This window comes from Oncorhynchus masou, unplaced genomic scaffold (assembly GCF_036934945.1).
Source record: "Oncorhynchus masou masou isolate Uvic2021 unplaced genomic scaffold, UVic_Omas_1.1 unplaced_scaffold_929, whole genome shotgun sequence".
NCBI classification, from domain to species: domain Eukaryota; kingdom Metazoa; phylum Chordata; class Actinopteri; order Salmoniformes; family Salmonidae; genus Oncorhynchus; species Oncorhynchus masou.
Genome location: NW_027015772.1, coordinates 234,865 through 258,505, shown reverse-complemented (window position 1 = coordinate 258,505; position 23,641 = coordinate 234,865). Strand labels below are relative to the sequence as shown.

The 23,641-nt window shown below is 43.8% G+C and overlaps 1 protein-coding gene across 3 annotated transcripts in view; it reads left to right on the top strand.

Moving 5' to 3' along the window:
* Positions 1–16,007: 16,007 nt before the first annotated feature.
* LOC135538188 (beta-1-syntrophin-like) overlaps positions 16,008–23,641 on the top strand; it is a 108,432-nt gene continuing 100,798 nt past the window's right edge. Inside the window, exon 1 of one of the 3 annotated variants that reach the window (XM_064964154.1) lies at positions 16,008–16,968. In XM_064964154.1, the coding sequence (XP_064820226.1) occupies positions 16,443–16,968 (526 nt within the window). In that variant the 5' untranslated portion in view covers positions 16,008–16,442. The remainder of the gene's footprint in view (positions 16,969–23,641) is intronic. The other 2 variants (XM_064964153.1, XM_064964152.1) reach the window with 2 other exon arrangements.

Here is a 23,641-nt window from a genome sequence, read left to right as displayed (position 1 = left end):
CGCAGACGCAAGATTCAGAGTGTTGCAATGTCATTTTGTCACAAGGGGCGGCTCCTTGTAATAAACTGTGGCATTCAACGCAGTGTTGCCAATTTAGTGACTTGTCGCTATTTTTAGCGACTTTTCTGACCACTACAGCTACTTTTATTGTTAAAGATTATAGCGACAAATTCAGCTACTTTTCAGGCTGGGAGCTTTGGCACCAAGTATTTCTATGGTTCTGATGATGCATTTAGGGACTTTTCCCCACTCAATTCTGGTGCAAACGAAAGTGGGAGAAGCTGCCTGTGCGACAGAAGTCACAACAACAGCACACACACAGGCAGAGAAACCCAAGGTGAGGGGGTGTGCTATGGGCAAGGGGGCTAAAAAAAACGCTATGTCGGGGACCGCAGCTGTGTGGCAGCAAGGCAAATTGGTGCTGTGATGCAAAACGTAATCTAGCGACTTCTAGTAACAAATCAAGGAGCCAATAGCTGATCTCACTGACAAATAGTTAAACACTAATTCAATTTACTTTGTTACTACCTGAACATTTAGACACTCCATATCATTGCTTCCTGTCACGATCGTCGTAAGAAGCGCAGCGTGGTGTAAATCTATTATTTTATTGAATGACGACGAACAAAAACAACAACCCCGACCGCGACGCTATGATAACGAATGCTCACACAGACAATAACCCACGAAATACCCAAAGAAGATGGCTGCCTAAATATGGTTCCCAAGAGACAAAGATAAACACCTGCCTCTAATTGAGAAACAATCTAGGCAACCATAGACCAACATAAACACCTAGATAAAAACAACCCCATAAATCTACAAAAACCCCTAGACAGTACATACACCCTAGAATAAGACAAAAACACACATATCATCCATGTCACACCCTGACCTAACCAAAATAATAAAGAAAACAAAGAATACTAAGGTCAGGGCGTGACACTTCCGCAGCTGGGGGGGGCTGTTGTCGCTTGGGAATTGAATATACAAGCAGCATATCAAACTGGGATAATGTTTAGGTTACATCGGCAAGTATAACAATTATGAATTAATTGTCAATCTGATTATATCACATGGGGTAAGCTAAAAAGCTAGATTGTTATGTTTTTAGTCAGGCTAAATCCAGCTAGCCAGGCTACCAGCTAGTTAATACTAGCAAGGGACGGCGACTCTTCCTTGATTTCACAATGAAAAGACACAAATAACAAAACGTTGCTATCATTAATGGGACCGTTGAGGACAGGATGTTAAAAACAGATGCCCGTCACTTCCACCGACGAGTTCGCACAAACGTACATAAGATGTGATTTATTGAACCTTTATTTAACTAGGCAAGTCAGTTAAGATCAATGGCGTTAAGCTTGTAGCAACCTTAAGGAGGGGTGTGGAGGGGGACAGGTTGCGTCCCAGAGTGGCAACCTATTCCCTATATAGTGCACTACTTTTGACCAGAGACCTATGGGCCCTGGTTGAAAGTAGTGCACCACATAGGGAATAGGCTGCCATTTGGGACTGGATCGGGCTCCAGTCAGCCTGGCTGTTCACTCCAACTCTCTTTGATCCGACTGTGCATAGTGAAAACCTTGAGAAGTGTGTGCGTGATTCTGTGATTCTGTGATTGTGTGTGTGTGTGTGTGTGTGTGTGTGTGTGTGTGTGTGTGTGTGTGTGTGTGTGTGTGTGTGTGTGTGTGTGTGTGTGTGTGTGTGTGTGTGTGTAGGCCAGTCACTAGGGGGTGTCCAGCTCTGAGCCCTTGGCTTGACTCGAAGAGCTCTCATGCAGTCATCCTTTGGGTTGAGCAACACAGAGAGACCATTTCCTCTGTGATTCATCTCCATGCTCCAGCCAGTGGGATGACTGACTGAGGGGAGTGAGAGGGGAAGAGGAAGCTCAACATACACACACATGTGTGACAGCATGCACATATATGAACACACACTGAGATCACACACACACACACACACACACACACACACACACACACACACACACACACACACACACACGTGTGCAGACACACACACACTTGTATGTGCAGACACACACACACACACACACGTGTGCAGACACACACACTTGTATGTGCAGACACACACACACTAAATCGTGTACAGCTATATGTTTGCCATATATCCTCGTGCCTATTTGACCCAGGAGGCTCCTGGTTAACATTGCCTTTTCTCAGTAATACTATGGATCTCTGTCTGTATGTAGTCCTGCACTTATAGATACATGGTGTTGGTGGAGGTACCGACCCAGATGGATCTGGGAGTCCTGCTGCAGCACACAGTGGGGAGGTGGAAGCGTGGGTCTGAAAGCCTGGAGTCCTGAAACAGTAGCCTATAGAACCCCCACCAACTACCAAAGAAAACATGAATTCCATATGAAATGAATACATTGATTTAGGTGTTAATGCAATTCATTCTGAAACCCTACACCTCTTAAAAACTAAACTACGAGTACTGTAAATCAAACCCTGGATGGGAATATGTTTTAAATGAGACCACATGTCCTTAAGTACAGTCTCCTCAGCACACACACACACCCCTCCTCACACACACTCCACACACACCCCACACCCCCCCCCCCCACACACACGTGCACACACACACACACGCACACACACACACCCGTCCTCACACACACACACACACACACTCTCACACACACACCCCTATTCACACACACTCCACACACACCCCACACCCCCCCACACACACACACACGCACACACACACACGCACACACCCCTCCTCACACACACTTTACACACACCCCCCACACACATACCCCTCCTCACCCCCCCCCCACACACACACACACACACACCCCTCCTCACACACACTTCACACACACCCCCCACACACATACCCCTCCTCACCACCCCACCCCCCCACACACACACACACACCCACCCCACACACCCCCGCCCCCCCCCACACACACACACACGTGAGAACAGTACCAACTCTTCAACATAGCTCTTTATTATGAGCTGCTTGTTTCTTCCCTGCTGTTTCACTACACTGACTTGCCACAGGAACCACGTCCTACATTTCATTACATAAAAATAATAAGCTTTTTTTTTTCTAATGTTTTTTTTTTTTTTTTTACATGGCATCCAATTCCCTACATAATACACTACTTTTGACCAATGCCCAATGGCGCCCTAATGCCATATACAATACACTATAAAAGGAATAAGCAGCCGTTTGGGATGTGGACTAAGTGCTCTGCTTGTTTGGGTCCTCCTTCCTTTGGAGTTTCACAGTGAAGTTAGACACTCGTAAATCAGGGCCAAGAAATACTCAGGCCAGATTTACCCCAATCTACAGTTATAAATGACACTGGAAGTGGTTATTTAATCTCTGTATACCCACTATATAATACTGCTGCAACACTGTGGGCCAGCCAGACTGGATCTAGTCTGTCAACATTATAAAGAGAAAGGTGTTCTTTAAATAATATTATGAGGTTGAACCAGGGGTAGGATTTTAACAGTGAGGATGCTGACAAAGTTGATGGGGGTTTTGTTGCCCAAGTGAGGCTTTTTATTTGGAAGGTGAAGAACTAATATTGCCGGCCAGTATACAAGTATTTACAAAAAAACAAATAAACAGGACGACGAACAAAAAGTTGGCATAATAAACTCAAATGAAAACTTCACTCATGCCTGTACCAGGGAGTGAGTGAGTGAGTGAGTGAGCGTTAAAAAGGAATGTCACGCCCCAATTTGTTTCACTTGTGCTCGTCTCCACCCCCCTCCAGGTGTCGCTCATCTTCCCCACTTATCCCCTGGTGTATTTATACCTGTGTGGTCTGTCTGTGCCAGTTGGTCTCGTTTGTCAGGTTTACCAGAGGTGATCCTGTCAGCGTCTGTGGTTTCACAGTCTCTATTTTTCTTGTCCTCCTGGTTTTTGACCCTTGCCTGTCCTGACCCTGTACCCGCCCACATGACCACTCTGCCTGACCCTGACCCTGGACCCACCCACATGACCACTCTGCCTGACCCTGTCCTGACCCTGTACCCACCCACATGACCACTCTGCCTGACCCTGTACCCACCCACATGACCACTCTGCCTGACCCTGACCCCGTACCCACCCACATGACCACTCTGCCTGACCCTGACACTGTACCCACCCACATGACCACTCTGCCTGACCCTGACCCTGTACCCACCCACATGACCACTCTGCCTGACCCTGACCCTGACACTGTACCCACCCACATGACCACTCTGCCTGACCCTGTACCCACCCACATGACCACTCTGCCTGACCCTGACCCTGACCCTGTACCCACCCACATGACAACTCTGCCTGACCCTGACCCTGTACCCACCCACATGACCACTCTGCCTGACCCTGACCCTGACACTGTACCCACCCACATGACCACTCTGCCTGACCCTGTACCCACCCACATGACCACTCTGCCTGACCCTGACCCTGACCCTGTACCCACCCACATGACAACTCTGCCTGACCCTGACCCTGTACCCACCCACATGACCACTCTGCCTGACCCTGACCCTGTACCTACCCACATGACCACTCTGCCTGACCCTGACCCTGTACCCACCCACATGACCACTCTGCCTGACCCTGACCCTGTACCCACCCACATGACCACTCTGCCTGACCCTGTACCCACCCACATGACCACTCTGCCTGACCCTGACCCTGTCCTGACCCTGTACCCACCCGCATGACCACTCTGCCTGACCCTGACCCTGTCCTGACCCTGTACCCACCCGCATGACCACTCTGCCTGACCCTGACCCTGTCCTGACCCTGTACCCACCCACATGACCACTCTGCCTGACCCTGACCCTGTACCCACCCGCATGACCACTCTGCCTGACCCTGACCCTGTCCTGACCCTGTACCCGGCCGCATGACCACTCTGCCTGACCCTGACCCTGTCCTGACCCTGTACCCACCCGCATGACCACTCTGCCTGACCCTGACCCTGTCCTGACCCTGTACCCACCCACATGACCACTCTGCCTGACCCTGACCCTGTAGCCACCCGCATGACCACTCTGCCTGACCCTGTCTCTGACCCTGACCCTGACCTTGTCCCTGTCCCTGACCCTGTCCCTGACCTTGACCCTGTCCCTGACCTTGTCCCTGACCCTGTCCTTGACCCTGACCTTGTCCCTGTCCCTGACCTTGTCCCTTACCTTGTCCCTGACCTTGTCCCTGTCCCTGACCTTGTCTCTGACCCTGTCCCAGACCTTGTCCCTGACCCTGTCCCTGACCCTGACCCTGTCCCTGACCCTGTCCCTGACCCTGACCCTGACCATGACCTTGTCCCTGACCCTGACCTTGTCCCTGTCCCTGTCCCTGTCCTGACCCTGCCTGCCGTCCTGTACCTTTTTTGGGTTACTACATGATTCCATATGTGTTCATAGTTGTGATGTCTTCACTATTATTCTACAATGTAGAAAATAGTAAAAATAAAGAAAACCCCTTGAATGAGTAGGTGTTCTAAAACCTCTGACTGGTAGTGTATATTTTGGGGATATAAACACGTACATCGCCCCGGGAATAAGCGACTTCCGCTATACCTGTAACCTGTATCATGCACTCCAACACACCCACTGTTTGTCTGTAAAAATACCATCAGGAAACAAGACTCAACCCTCTTCAATAAACAAGGAAATACAAGGTAAGCCTGTACATTTCTACAGATTTTTATCTTTAAGTTTCAGCTGATTAATATGTTCACGTCATAGTTGGAACTGTTGATCGTTACGTACATGTTTAGACAGGCAGACACACAACAAATAGTTTTTATTTAACTAGGCAAGTCAGTTAATTAAGACCACATTCTTATTTTCAATAACAGCCTCGGAACAGTGGGTTAACTGCCTGCTCAGGGGCAGAACGACAGATTTGTACCTTGTCAGCTCGGGGATTTGAACTTGCAACCTTTCGGTTACTAGTCCAACGCTCTAACCACTAGGCTACCCTGCCGCCTCTCCACTCTAACCACTAGGCTACCCTGCCGCCTCTCCACTCTAACCACTAGGCTACCCTGCCGCTGATTGACGGGCGTGCGACAACAAACTCTCATACATGTCTCCTCTCGTTTGCAGGCGATCAACGATCAAGACATCGAAATACATCGCTAGTCCCACATTATATTCAATAAATACATGTGTCTCATAAACAGTTCCATAAACATTGTCTGGTTATTCATAATCAGGCCTAACTGTAGTTTAGGGGACAGAGATAAGAGGACAATCATCACAGATATCCTTCACATTATTACCAGGAATTGACTCTGATCATTAAATAGAACCGCAGAGGAAAATACTTCTATGTTTAGACCTCACTATAAATGTGTTTGTCTGTTGTTAATTAATTAGCTAATGACAAGGTGATGACTTTCAATTATACAAGAATAAAGTCATGTGATTATTAATGAAATTCACTGCTGTTGTTTGTTTATTTTGAAGGTAATTCACACAAATAACATTAGTCTTGTTTCATATCTAATTTGCACCTAAAAGTAACAATATGCATCATTAGACTAAAATGCTTATTCTTGGAATATCAGTTCTCTCGCTTGCTCTCTTCCTCTCTCTCCTCTCTTGTTAATGCTCTCTCTTCCTCTCTCTCCTCTCTTGTTAACGCTCTCTCTTCCTCTCTCCTCTCTTGTTAATGCTCTCTCTTCCTCTCTCTCCTCTCTTGTTAACGCTCTCTCATCCTCTCTTCCTCTCTCTCCTCTTTTGTTAATGCTCTCTCTTCCTCTTTCTCCTCTCTTGTTAACGCTCTCTCATCCTCTCTTCCTCTCTCTCCTCTTTTGTTAATGCTCTCTCTTCCTCTCTCTCCTCTCTTGTTAACGCTCTCTCTTCCTCTCTCTCCTCTCTTGTTAACGCTCTCTCTTCCTCTCTCCTCTCTTGTTAACGCTCTCTCTTCCTCTCTCTCCTCTCTTGTTAACGCTCTCTCTTCCTCTCTCTCCTCTCTTGTTATAACGCTCTCTCTTCCTCTCTCTCCTCTCTTGTTAACGCTCTCTCTTCCCCTCTCTCTCCTCTCTTGTTAACGCTCTCTCTTCCTCTCTCTCCTCTTTTGTTAATGCTCTCTCTTCCTCTCTCTCCTCTCTTGTTAACGCTCTCTCTTCCTCTCTCTCCTCTCTTGTTAACGCTCTCTCTTCCTCTCTCTCCTCTCTTGTTAACACTCTCTCTTCCTCTCTCTCCTCTCTTGTTAACGCTTTCTCTTCCTCTCTCTCCTCTCTTGTTATAACGCTCTCTCTTCCTCTCTCTCCTCTCTTGTTAACGCTCTCTCTTCATCTCTCTCCTCTCTTGTTTACGCTCTCTCTTCCTCTCTCTCCTCTCTTGTTAACGCTCTCTCTTCCTCTCTCTCCTCTCTTGTTAACACTCTCTCTTCCTCTCTCTCTCTCTTGTTAACGCTTTCTCTTCCTCTCTCTCCTCTCTTGTTATAACGCTCTCTCTTCCTCTCTCTCCTCTCTTGTTAACGCTCTCTCTTCATCTCTCTCCTCTCTTGTTTACGCTCTCTCTTCCTCTCTCTCCTCTCTTGTTATAACGCTCTCTCTCCCTCTCTCTCCTCTCTTGTTAACGCTCTCTCTTCCTCTCTCTCCTCTCTTGTTAAAGCTCTCTCTTCCTCTCTCTCCTCTCTTGTTAATGCTCTCTCTTCCTCTCTCTCCTCTCTTGTTAACGCTCTCTCTTCCTCTCTCTCCTCTCTTGTTAACGCTCTCTCTTCCTCTCTCTTCCTCTCTCTCCTCTCTTGTTAATGCTCTCTTCCTCTCTCTCCTCTCTTGTTAAAGCTCCCTCTTCCTCTCTCTCTTCCTCTTTCTCCTCTCTTGTTAATGCCCTCTTTCTCTCTCTCTTCCTCTCTCTCCTCTCTTGTTAATGCCCTCTTTCTCTCTCTCTTACTTTCTCTCCTCTCTTGTTAATGCTCTCTCTTCCTCCTCTCTTGTTAAAGCTCTCTCTTCCTCTCTCTCCTCTCTTGTTAAAGCTGCCCTCGCTACATATTCGTCCCCAGACCCACTGGCTCCAGGTCATCTACAAGTCCATGCTAGGTAAAGCTCCGCCTTATCTCAGTTCACTGGTCACGATGGCAAAACCCATCCGTAGCACAAGCGCCAGCAGGTGTATCTTACTGATCATCCCTAAAGCCAACACCTCATTTGGCCGCCTTTCGTTCCAGTACTCTGCTGCCTGTGACTGGAACGAATTGCAAAAATCCCTGAAGTTGGAAACTTTTATCTCCCTCACCAACTTCAAACATCTGCTATCTGAGCAGCTAACCGATCGCTGCAGCTGTACATAGTCTATTGGTAAATAGCCCACCCATTTTCACCTACCTCATCCCCATACTGTTTTTATTTATTTATTTTATTTTTCTGCTCTTTTGCACACCAATAGCTCTACCTGTACATGACCATCTGATCATTTATCACTCCAGTGTTAATCTGCAAAATTGTAATTATTTGCCTACCTCCTCATGCCTTTTGCACACAATGTATATAGACTCCCCTTTTTTTCTACTGTGTTATTGACTTGTTAATTGTTTACTCCATGTGTAACTCTGTGTTGTCTGTTCACACCGCTATGCTTCATCTTGGCCAGGTCGCAGTTGCAAACGAGAACTTGTTCTCAACTAGCCTACCTGGTTAAATAAAGGTGAAATAAAAAAATAAAATAAACAGAGCTTTAGGAAACAGGAAATAGCACCCTATTCCCTATAGTGCACTACTTCTGACCAGAACCCTATATGCCCTGGTCAAAAAGAGTGCACTAAATAGGAACTGTGCTGTAGTTTCGGCTTCCCCCATAGAAAGGGCTCGGTAGACTTTACTCTGGGATAGATTTATTTAGCCTGATCTCAAAAGTATGACATTTTTTTCCTGAGCAGATCAGATGTGTATATTTCTGTTCTCTATTCCCAGGGCAGAAAGAACGCTCTCTTTTACCCAACACACCAGAGGAGGAGGAAAAACTGTTTTGATATTATGCAAAGAAACAAATGAAGATTGATTTTCAGAAACAGGCCTATAAATATTGAAAGACGCAGAGAAAAGATTAGCTATAGACCAGGGATCATCAACTAGATGCAGCCAGTCATCAACTAGATTCAGCCAGTCATCAACTAGATTCAGCCAATCATCAACTAGATTCAGCCAATCATCAACTAGATTCAGCCAGTCATCAACTAGATTCAGCCAATCATCAACTAGATTCAGCCAGTCATCAACTAGATTCAGCCAGTCATCAACTAGATTCAGCCAGTCATCAACTAGATTCAGCCAGTCATCAACTAGATTCAGCCAATCATCAACTAGATTCAGCCAGTCATCAACTAGATTCAGCCAGTCATCAACTAGATTCAGCCAGTCATCAACTAGATTCAGCCAATCATCAACTAGATTCAGCCAGTCATCAACTAGATTCAGCCAGTCATCAACTAGATTCAGCCAGTCATCAACTAGATTCAGCCAGTCATCAACTAGATTCAGCCAATCATCAACTAGATTCAGCCAGTCATCAACTAGATTCAGCCAGTCATCAACTAGATTCAGCCAGTCATCAACTAGATTCAGCCAGTCATCAACTAGATTCAGCCAGTCATCAACTAGATTCAGCCAGTCATCAACTACATTCAGCCAGTCATCAACTAGATTCAGCCAGTCATCAACTAGATTCAGCCAGTCATCAACTAGATTCAGCCAGTCATCAACTAGATTCAGCCAGTCATCAACTAGATTCAGCCAAACATCAACTAGATTCAGCCAGTCATCAACTAGATTCAGCCAGTCATCAACTAGATTCAGCCAAACATCAACTAGATTCAGCCAGTCATCAACTAGATTCAGCCAATCATCAACTAGATTCAGCCAATCATCAACTAGATTCAGCCAATCATCAACTAGATTCAACCAATCATCAACTAGATTCAGCCAATCATCAACTAGATTCAGCCAATCATCAACTAGATTCAGCCAATCATCAACTAGATTCAGCCAATCATCAACTAGATTCAGCCAGTCATTAACTAGATTCAGCCAGTCATCAACTAGATTCAGCCAAACATCAACTAGATTCAGCCAATCATCAACTACATTCAGCCAATCATCAACTAGATTCAGCCAATCATCAACTAGATTCAGCCAAACATCAACTAGATTCAGCCAATCATCAACTAGATTCAGCCAATCATCAACTAGATTCAGCCAATCATCAACTAGATTCAAACAATCATCAACTAGATTCAGCCAATCATCAACTACATTCAGCCAGTCATCAACTAGATTCAGCCAATCATCAACTAGATTCAGCCAATCATCAACTAGATTCAGCCAGTCATCAACTAGATTCAGCCAAACATCAACTAGATTCAGCCAATCATCAACTAGATTCAGCCAAACATCAACTAGATTCAGCCAATCATCAACTAGATTCAGCCAATCATCAACTAGATTCAGCCAGTCATCAACTAGATTCAGCCAGTCATCAACTAGATTCAGCCAAACATCAACTAGATTCAGCCAATCATCAACTAGATTCAGCCAGTCATCAACTAGATTCAGCCAATCATCAACTAGATTCAGCCAATCATCAACTAGATTCAGCCAGTCATCAACTAGATTCAGCCAGTCATCAACTAGATTCAGCCAATCATCAAATAGATTCAGCCAATCATCAACTACATTCAAACAATCATTAACTAGATTCAGCCAATCATCAACTAGATTCAGCCAATCATCAACTAGATTCAGCCAAACATCAACTAGATTCAGCCAAACATCAACTAGATTTAGCCAATCATCAACTATATTCAGCCAGTCATCAACTAGATTTAGCCAATCATCAACTACATTCAGCCAATCATCAACTAGATTCAGCCAATCATCAACTAGATTCAGCCAGTCATCAACTAGATTCAGCCAGTCATCAACTAGATTCAGCCAAACATCAACTAGATTTAGCCAATCATCAACTACATTCAGCCAGTCATCAACTAGATTTAGCCAATCATCAACTACATTCAGCCAATCATCAACTAGATTCAGCCAATCATCAACTAGATTCAGCCAGTCATCAACTAGATTCAGCCAGTCATCAACTAGATTCAGCCAAACATCAACTAGATTCAGCCAATCATCAACTACATTCAGCCAATCATCAACTAGATTCAGCCAATCATCAACTAGATTCAGCCAAACATCAACTAGATTCAGCCAATCATCAACTAGATTCAGCCAATCATCAACTAGATTCAAACAATCATCAACTAGATTCAGCCAATCATCAACTACATTCAGCCAGTCATCAACTAGATTCAGCCAATCATCAACTACATTCAAACAATCAACTACATTCAGCCAATCATCAACTAGATTCAACCAATCATCAACTAGATTCAGCCAATCATCAACTAGATTCAGCCAGTCATCAACTAGATTCAGCCAAACATCAACTAGATTCAGCCAATCATCAACTAGATTCAGACAATCATCAACTAGATTCAGCCAATCATCAACTAGATTCAGCCAATCATCAACTAGATTCAGCCAGTCATCAACTAGATTCAGCCAATCATCAACTAGATTCAGCCAGTCATCAACTAGATTCAGCCAAACATCAACTAGATTCAGCCAGTCATCAACTAGATTCAGACAATCATCAACTAGATTCAGCCAATCATCAACTAGATTCAGCCAATCATCAACTAGATTCAGCCAATCATCAACTAGATTCAGCCAAACATCAACTAGATTCAGCCAGTCATCAACTAGATTCAGCCAATCATCAACTACATTCAAACAATCATCAACTACATTCAGCCAATCATCAACTAGATTCAACCAATCATCAACTAGATTCAGCCAATCATCAACTAGATTCAGCCAGTCATCAACTAGATTCAGCCAATCATCAACTAGATTCAGCCAGTCATCAACTAGATTCAGACAATCATTAACTAGATTCAGCCAATCATCAACTAGATTCAGCCAAACATCAACTAGATTCAGCCAATCATCAACTACATTCAAACAATCATCAACTAGATTCAGCCAAACATCAACTAGATTCAGCCAAACATCAACTAGATTCAGCCAATCATCAACTAGATTCAGCCAATCATCAACTAGATTCAGCCAGTCATCAACTAGATTCAGCCAATCATCAACTACATTCAAACAATCATCAACTACATTCAAACAATCATCAACTAGATTCAGCCAATCATCAACTAGATTTAGCCAATCATCAACTAGATTCAGCCAATCATCAACTAGATTCAGCCAATCATCAACTACATTCAAACAATCATTAACTAGATTCAGCCAATCATCAACTAGATTCAGCCAAACATCAACTAGATTCAGCCAATCATCAACTACATTCAAACAATCATCAACTAGATTCAGCCAATCATCAACTAGATTTAGCCAATCATCAACTAGATTCAGCCAATCATCAACTAGATTCAGCCAATCATCAACTACATTCAAACAATCATTAACTAGATTCAGCCAATCATCAACTAGATTCAGCCAAACATCAACTAGATTCAGCCAATCATCAACTACATTCAAACAATCATCAACTAGATTCAGCCAATCATCAACTAGATTCAGCCAAACATCAACTAGATTCAGCCAATCATCAACTACATTCAAACAATCATCAACTAGATTCAGCCAAATATCAACTAGATTCAGCCAATCATCAACTACATTCAAACAATCATCAACTAGATTCAGCCAAACATCAACTAGATTCAGCCAATCATCAACTACATTCAAACAATCATCAACTAGATTCAGCCAAACATCAACTAGATCCAGCCAATCATCAACTACATTCAAACAATCATCAACTACATTCAAACAATCATCAACTAGATTCAGCCAATCATCAACTACATTCAAACAATCATTAACTAGATTCAGCCAAACATCAACTAGATTCAGCCAATCATCAACTACATTCAAACAATCATCAACTAGATTCAGCCAATCATCAACTAGATTCAGCCAAACATCAACTAGATTCAGCCAATCATCAACTACATTCAAACAATCATCAACTAGATTCAGCCAAATATCAACTAGATTCAGCCAATCATCAACTACATTCAAACAATCATCAACTAGATTCAGCCAAACATCAACTAGATTCAGCCAATCATCAACTACATTCAAACAATCATCAACTAGATTCAGCCAAACATCAACTAGATTCAGCCAATCATCAACTACATTCAAACAATCATTAACTAGATTCAGCCAATCATCAACTAGATTCAGCCAAACATCAACTAGATTCAGCCAATCATCAACTACATTCAAACAATCATCAACTAGATTCAGCCAATCATCAACTAGATTCAGCCAAACATCAACTAGATTCAGCCAATCATCAACTACATTCAAACAATCATCAACTAGATTCAGCCAAATATCAACTAGATTCAGCCAATCATCAACTACATTCAAACAATCATCAACTAGATTCAGCCAAACATCAACTAGATTCAGCCAATCATCAACTACATTCAAACAATCATCAACTAGATTCAGCCAAACATCAACTAGATTCAGCCAATCATCAACTACATTCAAACAATCATCAACTACATTCAAACAATCATCAACTAGATTCAGCCAAATATCAACTAGATTCAGCCAAACATCAACTAGATTCAGCCAAACATCAACTAGATTCAGCCAAACATCAACTAGATTCAGCCAATCATCAACTACATGCAAACAATCATCAACTAGATTCAGCCAATCATCAACTAGATTTAGCCAATCATCAACTAGATTCAGCCAATCATCAACTAGATTCAGCCAGTCATCAACTAGATTCAGCCAATCATCAACTAGATTCAACCAATCATCAACTAGATTCAACCAATCATCAACTAGATTCAACCAATCATCAACTAGAGCGGATGGCCAGGGTGCCAGAACATAATTACACATCATTTGTAGACTCCAAATTGACCACAAGAAGCCCAAACAGATACAATATTTTACTAAAACATTTCAAACCCTGCTTACACTCGTGTACAATCACATATATGTCTCTACTATGCATGGGAATACTTCAGAAATTAAAATCACTTGGATCTGATTTGCTGGTGTTTTTACAGTTTTATGTCCAACATTAATTTTTTTACTAATATTTTATTTTATTTTTTACATTTTTGCTCAGGAAACTTATATACTGCATATTGTGACAGACAGCAGGACTATAGACTGTATATTGTGACAGGCAGCAGGAGTATATACTGCATATTGTGACAGACAGCAGGACTATAGACTGTATATTGTGACAGGCAGCAGGACTATAGACTGTATATTGTGACAGGCAGCAGGAGTATAGACTGTATATTGTGACAGACAGCAGGACTATAGGCTGTATATTGTGACAGACAGCAGGACTATAGACTGTATATTGTGACAGACAGCAGGACTATAGACTGTATATTGTGACAGACAGCAGGACTATAGACTGTATATTGTGACAGGCAGCAGGACTATAGACTGTATATTGTGACAGACAGCAGGAGTATAGACTGTATATTGTGACAGACAGCAGGACTATAGACTGTATATTGTGACAGACAGCAGGACTATAGACTGTATATTGTGACAGACAGCAGGACTATAGACTGTATATTGTGACAGGCAGCAGGACTATAGACTGTATATTGTGACAGACAGCGGGAGTATAGACTGTATATTGTGACAGGCAGCAGGACTATAGACTGTATATTGTGACAGACAGCAGGACTATAGACTGTATATTGTGACAGACAGCAGGACTATAGACTGTATATTGTGACAGACAGCAGGAGTATAGACTGTATATTGTGACAGACAGCAGGAGTATAGACTGTATATTGTGACAGGCAGCAGGACTATAGACTGTATATTGTGACAGACAGCAGGACTATAGACTGTATATTGTGACAGACAGAATGACTATAGACTGTATATTGTGACAGACAGCAGGACTATAGACTGTATATTGTGACAGACAGCAGGACTATAGACTGTATATATCGTGACAGACAGCAGGACTATAGAATGTATATTGTGACAGACAGCAGGAGTATAGACTGTATATTGTGACAGACAGCAGGAGTATAGACTGCATATTGTGACAGGCAGCAGGACTATAGACTGTATATTGTGACAGACAGCAGGACTATAGACTGTATATTGTGACAGACAGCAGGACTATAGACTGTATATTGTGACAGACAGCAGGAGTATAGACTGTATATTGTGACAGACAGCAGGAGTATAGACTGTATATTGTGACAGGCAGCAGGACTATAGACTGTATATTGTGACAGACAGCAGGACTATAGACTGTATATTGTGACAGGCAGCAGGACTATAGACTGTATATTGTGACAAGCATCAGTACTATAGACTGTATATTGTGACAGACAGCAGGAGTATAGACTGTATATTGTGACAGGCAGCAGGACTATAGACTGTATATTGTGACAGGCAGCAGGACTATAGACTGTATATTGTGACAGGCATCAGGGCTACGCCGGTTCTCTCTCCACCATCAGATGGCGCTAACATACAGTACTTCTGTAACGTTCTCTCATCGTGTTTCAGATTGGCGTTTACATATATCTGTAACGTTCTCTCATCGTGTTTCAGATGGCGTTTACATATTTCTGTAAAGTTCTCATCGTTTATCGTTGGAAAAATGTAACCACCACGCCTAGAATATGATCCATTACAAATAACTCATAGAATATGCTCATTCCCAATGTGCCTATAATAATGCATATTTGTAGATTATTAGGTTATTATAGGCTATTTTACACGTGTATTGACCATTGAAAGTGCATCTAGTCCGTGAGATGTTAGGAAATACGACTTCACATTTTTTAATGCAAGTTTTGTGTTTAACCCCCACAACAAATCCGCTGCCGAAGCCGAGCGAACCGTGCGCACCTGGCACGCTGCATGGGCCGCACAAGAGAGAGAGCGGGACAGGCAAAAATCGACAAGCGGACACCTCCAAAGTTCCAACTGTCCCAACACTGAGGCATTCCTTTACACGGGTCGCCGTCTGAATAAAACCAAGCATGCCTGGTAATGTTTGTCAAAGGGTGGTATTAATGTATGTAATACGGCTGTAATAAGGTATGACGCTCTACATTTACGTTGGTGTCATTTGAACTTAAGCACAGCTCTCGGCAGTGTTCTGTGTGGATAGAAATGTGATTTGCTTAGTGGGATTGCCCTTCGAGTTTGCTCCACCCAAAGAGGATATGGGCTGTTGGAGCAGGGACGAGGTTATGTTGCCAAAAAAAGAGCCGTTAGCTGAAGTTGCTGAACTATTGGAAAGCCATGCTGAGAAGTTCGGGGGTAAAGTCCTATTTGAGTTTTAATCACATGGCATTTTAAGAATGCTTCAAAGATGGCGGTAGCTACAGTAATTTCGAGGAACGGAGTACAAAAAAGTGGATTTTTGGAGGTTTTAGTGAGGGACCGATGGCACAATGTTTTGGCCAACTTGAACGAAGAAGCTCTAACGTTGAGTTGCGAGGACCTGGGAGAGAATGTGACCCTAAACGGCATCACCAATGGATCTTACGGGTGCAACGCGACTCACCCGGATCACACAAACAGTCCGAAAACTGCGGGGAGGACAGCTTTCACGGATTCACACGAGCAAGTCCCTGAGGCGATCGCAAACACAAAAAGACATGTGAAAGTAATGAAGCAAGAGGTCGGAGGACTCGGCATCAGCATAAAGGGAGGAAAGGAGAATAAAATGCCGATACTTATTAGTAAGATCTTCAAAGGTCTGGCTGCGGATCAAACCCAAGCCTTGTATGTCGGTGACGCGATCCTGTCGGTGAACGGTGTGAACCTGCGGGACGCTACGCATGACGAGGCGGTGCAGGGGCTCAAACGAGCCGGGAGAGAGGTGACGCTAGAAGGTAAGAACGGAACGGGACCAACTGTCGTTCGATACATTCTTTCTTGGTGAAGTGTGGGGGCCCAGGGGCATCCTCAAATCTAAATGCAGGCTGCCAGAGGAATTACGCACATTAATATTTCTGCTCTCAAACATATGAGTGATCAACCTCTGTCAGCTGGGTCCACAAACAAACATTTTTTTTTTCTTCTTCGATTTTCTAAATACTTTAAATATTATTAATTTCCATGTCGGCTCAATGCCGGGGCAAAATGATGCCTATTTGAAACTCCAAAATAGTGTTACATTTTTTTGGGGCAATAATGCAGATTAACTGAAAAATTCTAAGGTTGTTTCTTGCAATAGCCTTCCGTGACTTTAAAGATTATTTATCTCGAAACTGTGATTCCTAAAAGATGTGTTTGGAGATTTGGTCCACTCAAATCAGGAATGAGCAGGGTGAGCTCTACCATAATGACCTCTTATTCATGTTCTCATTACATGTAGTGCAACAAGACCACTCATGGTCTGGAAAGTTCTCAAATTAAGCAATAATGCACGAGGGGGTGTGGTATATGGCCAATATCCCACGGCTAAGGGCTGTTGTTAAGCACGATAGTGGAGTGCCTGGACACAGCCCTTAGTCGTGGTATATGGCCAATATACCACGGCTAAGGGCTGTTGTTAAGCACGACAGTGGAGTGCCTGGACACAGCCCGTAGTCGTGGTATATTGGTTATATACCCCAGAGGTGCCTGGACACAGCCCTTAGTCGTGGTATATTGGTTATATACCCCAGAGGTGCCTGGACACAGCCCTTAGTCGTGGTATATTGGTTATATACCCCAGAGGTGCCTGGACACAGCCCGTATATATATATATATATCCCATTTAGCAGACGCTTTTGTCCAAAGCGACTTACAGGTCGGCTGGGGCCACTACTTTTACATATAGGTGGCCCTAGCGGGAATCGAACCCACGACGCTTGGCGTTGCAAGCGCCATGCTCTACCGACTGAGCCACACAGGACCCGTAGTCGTGGTATATTGGTTATATACCCCAGAGGTGCCTGGACACAGCCCGTAGTCGTGGTATATTGGTTATATACCCCAGAGGTGCCTGGACACAGCCCTTAGTCGTGGTATATTGGTTATATACCCCAGAGGTGCCTGGATACAGCCCTTAGTCGTGGTATATTGGTTATATACCCCAGAGGTGCCTGGACACAGCCCGTAGTCGTGGTATATTGGACATATACCACACCCCCCTGAGGTGTATTATTGCATAAATATTTTTAAACAAACAATATTGGAATTACCATGGTAACAACCAACTATCAACTCTCTGCCTGATTTATAGATCAAATCAAATCAAATGTATTTATATAGCTCTTCGTACATCAGCTGATCACAAAGTGCTGTACAGAAACCCAGCCTAAAACCCCAAACAGCAAGCAATGCAGTTGTAGAAGCACGTTGGCTAGGAAAAACTCCCTAGAAAGGCCATGGAGCATTATATATTGCTATAAAACAAAACTTTTTCACCTGCTAAAATACATGTTTTCAACAGGCCTATCAGCAACGTCAACAGTTTACAGAATAAGGAAATAATATTATGTCCCTTGTTGATAAATATTTAGGTGACTCCCTCTCCATGTTGCAAAATCAAATACTTTGAATTTCTGAGGAAATCTTTATCATCCAACCTTGGGAATCGTACATCACAGGACTGGGAGTGTAATATCAAGTTTTGCCCAAAACAACACAGGCTGGCTGGCACGCATGCACACACACACACACGCACGCACGCACACACGCACGCACGCACGCACATAATAAAAAATGTCACCATTTCACATTTCTATGCATCCAAGAATACAAGAAACAACCTCTACCTCACTCTGTAACCAGACAACATAAACAACCTCTACCCCACTATGTAACCAGACAACATAAACAACCTCTACCTCACTATGTAACCAGACAACATAAACAACCTCTACCTCACTCTGTAACCAGACAACATAAACAACCTCTACCTCACTATGTAACCAGACAACATAAACAACCTCTACCTCACTATGTAACCAGACAACATAAACAACCTCTACCTCACTATGTAACCAGACAACATAAACAACCTCTACCTCACTATGTAACCAGACAACATAAACAACCTCTACCTCACTATGTAACCAGACAACATAAACAACCTCTACCTCACTATGTAACCAGACAACATAAACAACCTCTACCTCACTATGTAACCAGACAACATAAACAACCTCTACCTCACTCTGTAACCAGACAACATAAACAACCTCTACCTCACTATGTAACCAGACAACATAAACAACCTCTACCTCACTATGTAACCAGACAACATAAACAACCTCTACCTCACTATGTAACCAGACAACATAAACAACCTCTACCTCACTCTGTAACCAGACAACATAAACAACCTCTACCTCACTATGTAACCAGTAACCAGGCAACATAAACAACCTCTACCTCACTCTGTAACCAGACAACATAAACAACCTCTACCTCACTCCTTAACCAGACAACATAAACAACCTCTACCTCACTATGTAACCAGACAACATAAACAACCTCTACCTCACTCTGTAACCAGACAACATAAACAACCTCTACCTCACTATATAACCAGACAACATAAACAACCTCTACCTCACTATGTAACCAGACAACATAAACAAACTCTACCTCACTATGTAACCAGACAACATAAACAACCTCTACCTCACTATGTAACCAGACAACATAAACAAACTCTACCTCACTATGTAACCAGACAACATAAACAACCTCTACCTCACTCTATAACCAGACAACATAAACAACCTCTACCTCACTATGTAACCAGACAACATAAACAACCTCTACCTCACTCTGTAACCAGACAACATAAACAACCTCTACCTCACTATGTAACCAGACAACATAAACAACCTCTACCTCACTCTGTAACCAGACAACATAAACAACCTCTACCTCACTCTATGACCAGTAACTAGACAACATAAAGCCTGTATAAACAGTGTGACCTTCCCCTGAGAGAACAGGGTTATTACAGTGACACACACACACACACACACACACACACACACACACACACACACACACACACACACACACACACACACACACACACACACACACACACACACACACACACACACACACACACACACACACACACACACTCAGAGCAGGGTTATTACAGTTCAGCAGAAGGAAGTAGGGTCCCAGCAGGGTAGAGCAGAGGACTGCTGTAATGATAAGCTCAAAGACAGTACGGGGTTGGAGTCAGAGGAGGCTAGTGGGAGGAGCTATAGGAGGGCGGCCTCATTGTCATCGCTGGAATGGAACTATTGGAACGATATCAAACATATGGAAAACACATGTTTGACTCCATTCCATGCATTTCATTCCAGCCATTACAATGAGCCTGTCCTCCTACAGCTCCCCCCACCAGCCTCCTCTGGTTGGAATGCATTGTGCTCCTGAGAGTTCTCTCACTCCAGACATTCAACGTGTCATGTGTGTGTGTAAAGACTGTTCTGAAGAGCTAATAACAATATGTACACACTGTAGCATGTTCTATGTTTGTGAATTATGAATGAAACATGGGGATAATGTACAGCAATGACTACAACATGATTACAATGTATGCCTTTGAGTACACCGCGTATGATATACAGTATTGTACTTGAGAAGCTGAGTTGTGGTCAGAGGAAATGGAGTGAAGATGAGGAAACAGCTGATTTGTGCTTTACTGTAATACTCAGAGGACTCCCGTGTTTCAGCTTCTCTCTCAGTTGAAACTTCACTACACCTCTTCCCAGTAGGGAAGTCCTTGACTTAAAGGCGGACAAACAGTTGTTACATCACAATGTCAATATCATTTTCTAGAAAAGGTACATTGTTTGTATTACACACACACACACACACACACACACACACACACACACACACACACACACACACACACACACACACACACACACACACACACACACACACACACACACACACACACACACACACACACACACACACACACACACACACAATGATGTTATATCCTGTGTAATACACAGGTTGTAAACATTTGTGGTAGTCTCTAGTGCTGAAGTGACCTCTCATTGAGTCTCTACTGTCTACTGCGTGGCTGTCATCAAAATTCACCTCTCTGTGTGTGTGTCTCATTGAGCCTCTACTGTCTACTGCCTGGCTGTCATCACATTCACCTGTGTGTGTGTTTGTGTGTGGTGTGTGTGTGTGTGTGTGTTTGTGTGTGTGTGTGTGTGTGTGTGTGTGTGTGTGTGTGTGTGTGTGTGTGTGTGTGTGTGTGTGTGTGTGTGTGTGTGTGTGTGTGTGTGTGTGTTTGTGTGTGGTGTGTGTGTGTGTGTGTGTGTGTGTGTGTGTGTGTGTGTGTGTGTGTGTGTGTGTGTGTGTGTGCGTGCGTGTGCGTGAGATCAGCAGGCAGTCAGGACTACAACGCTCTCTGCAAGTTGACTGATTGTTGTGTCATCAGAGAAGCTCTCATGACTACACCAGCTGTTAGTAGTAGTGAGGCCACACACACACACACACACACACACACACACACACACACACACACACACACACACACACACACACACACACACACACACACACACACACACACACACACACAAGCTGTGATGACAGAGTGAACCATCTACTCCTGGCCCTAGTACAGTTTATAAATCATGTTTCTCAACACTCCTGTTATCCACTCTGTGAATTTACTGTTTGATTCTTTGACTGAATTCATTATTTGAATATTGTCCAGCTGTCAATCATTGTCCCCGATTGAGAACCATACTTAGGCAGCCTGTTTTCACCCTTGATTTGTGGGTGATTATTTTCTGTTTAGGGTTTTTTCAGCACCACACAGGACTGTTCGTTTTTGTCGTTTCATTTGTTTTGTTCAGTGTTCATTACGGTTTTAAAAACATGAAGACTTTCCCACGCTGCATCTTGGTCCTCACCTTCTTCCACCAAACGGTCGTTACAAATATTTCTGCTAAAGTTGATATAAACTGTCGTCCATTTAACCGGGCGTTCAAGTACCTGTTCTTGCTTTGATAACATCAGACCTTTTCAGGCGACAGAGGGGGAAAAGATACCTTGTAGACCTCTGTGTATTCTGTACAAGGTGTTTTATTCTGTAGCAGAATCTACCTGCCCATTCAGAGGAGGTAAAAAAAGAGTTCCATTGTCTTCTGCAATTAAAGTCTCATAAAGTCTCATTAGCCATTTTCTTCTCTCGGCTCAATAAGAGCAGCTAACAAAGCTCTCCATTCTGTTCCCATGTTAATACATGTAACTAGCTCTAATGGCTGTGTCGAGTTAACAGGCTGACAACACAAAGACTTGGTTATTATCACACCTGACAATAGGGCAGATAGATGTAATGTTATTTCAGCATTCAGAGACATGCTGGCTTCTATAATGGCTTCCATTGTATGGATAATAACTGAAGAAGAAATGACTTGCACCCAACCATTAGGTTGAGATTCTCTCAATGACTTGGGGTTTCTACCAGCTGGGTTTCTATGGTGACGTTGAATCATTCAGAAAGCTCATTCGGACCGTTTTTCTACGAAAAAGCAGGCTGGACTAGAGACGTACTGCCCAAACCACATGCATTAACAGGACAATGTGGTGGATGAGTAAGAACACGACCAAACCATGATACATTTTTAGATGTCATTTCTATTTCAATGCAGTCATTATTCTCTCCTGCTATATTTTGTAAATACATTCATTTTTAAAAAGAAAATCTTGTAAGTTAATTATTCAGATTCAGTTTGAGCTCATGTCTTTTGTAGCAAAAACGATGTAACGAATGTCGTCGGGAGAAGGAGAAGAGGACCAAGGTGCAGCGTGCTAAGTATTCATAATATGTTTAATAAATACGAAAACCTGAACAAAAACAACAAACGAACAGTTCTGCAAGGTGCAATACACGAAACAGAAAACAACTACCCACAAAACCCACGTGGGCAAGAGCTACCTAAGTATGGTTCTCAATCAGAGACAACCACAGACAAAAACATAGAAAAAATAACATATAATGCCCATCCTAGTTACACCCTGGCCTAACCAAAATAGAGAATAAAAGCCTCTCTATGGCCAGGGCGTGACAGTACCCCCCCCCCAAAGGTGCAGACTCCGACCGCAAAACCTGACTCTAAAGGGGAGGGTCCGGATGGGCCTTCTTTACCGCGGCGGCTCGGGTGTGGGACGTGGACCCCGCTCCACCTCAGTCTTGGCCCACTCAGGTGGCGCCTCTGGGGACCCTCGCAGCGGGCGCCACTGGACTGAAGGGCGCCTCTGGACTGAGGGGAGCCTCTGGACTGAGGGGCTGCGATTCTGGCGGCTCCGGAGTGACGGGCGCCTCTAGACTGAGGGGCTGCGCCTCTGGACTGAAGGGCGCCTCTGGACTGAGGGGCTGCGCCTCTGGACTGAAGGGCGCCTCTGGACTGAGGGGCTGCGACTCTGGCGGCTCCGGAGTGACGGGCGCCTCTGGACTGAGGGGCTGCGCCTCTGGACTGAAGGGCGCCTCTGGACTGAGGGGCTGCGACTCTGGCGGCTCCGGAGTGACGGGTGACTCTGGCGGCGCCGGACAGGAGGGAG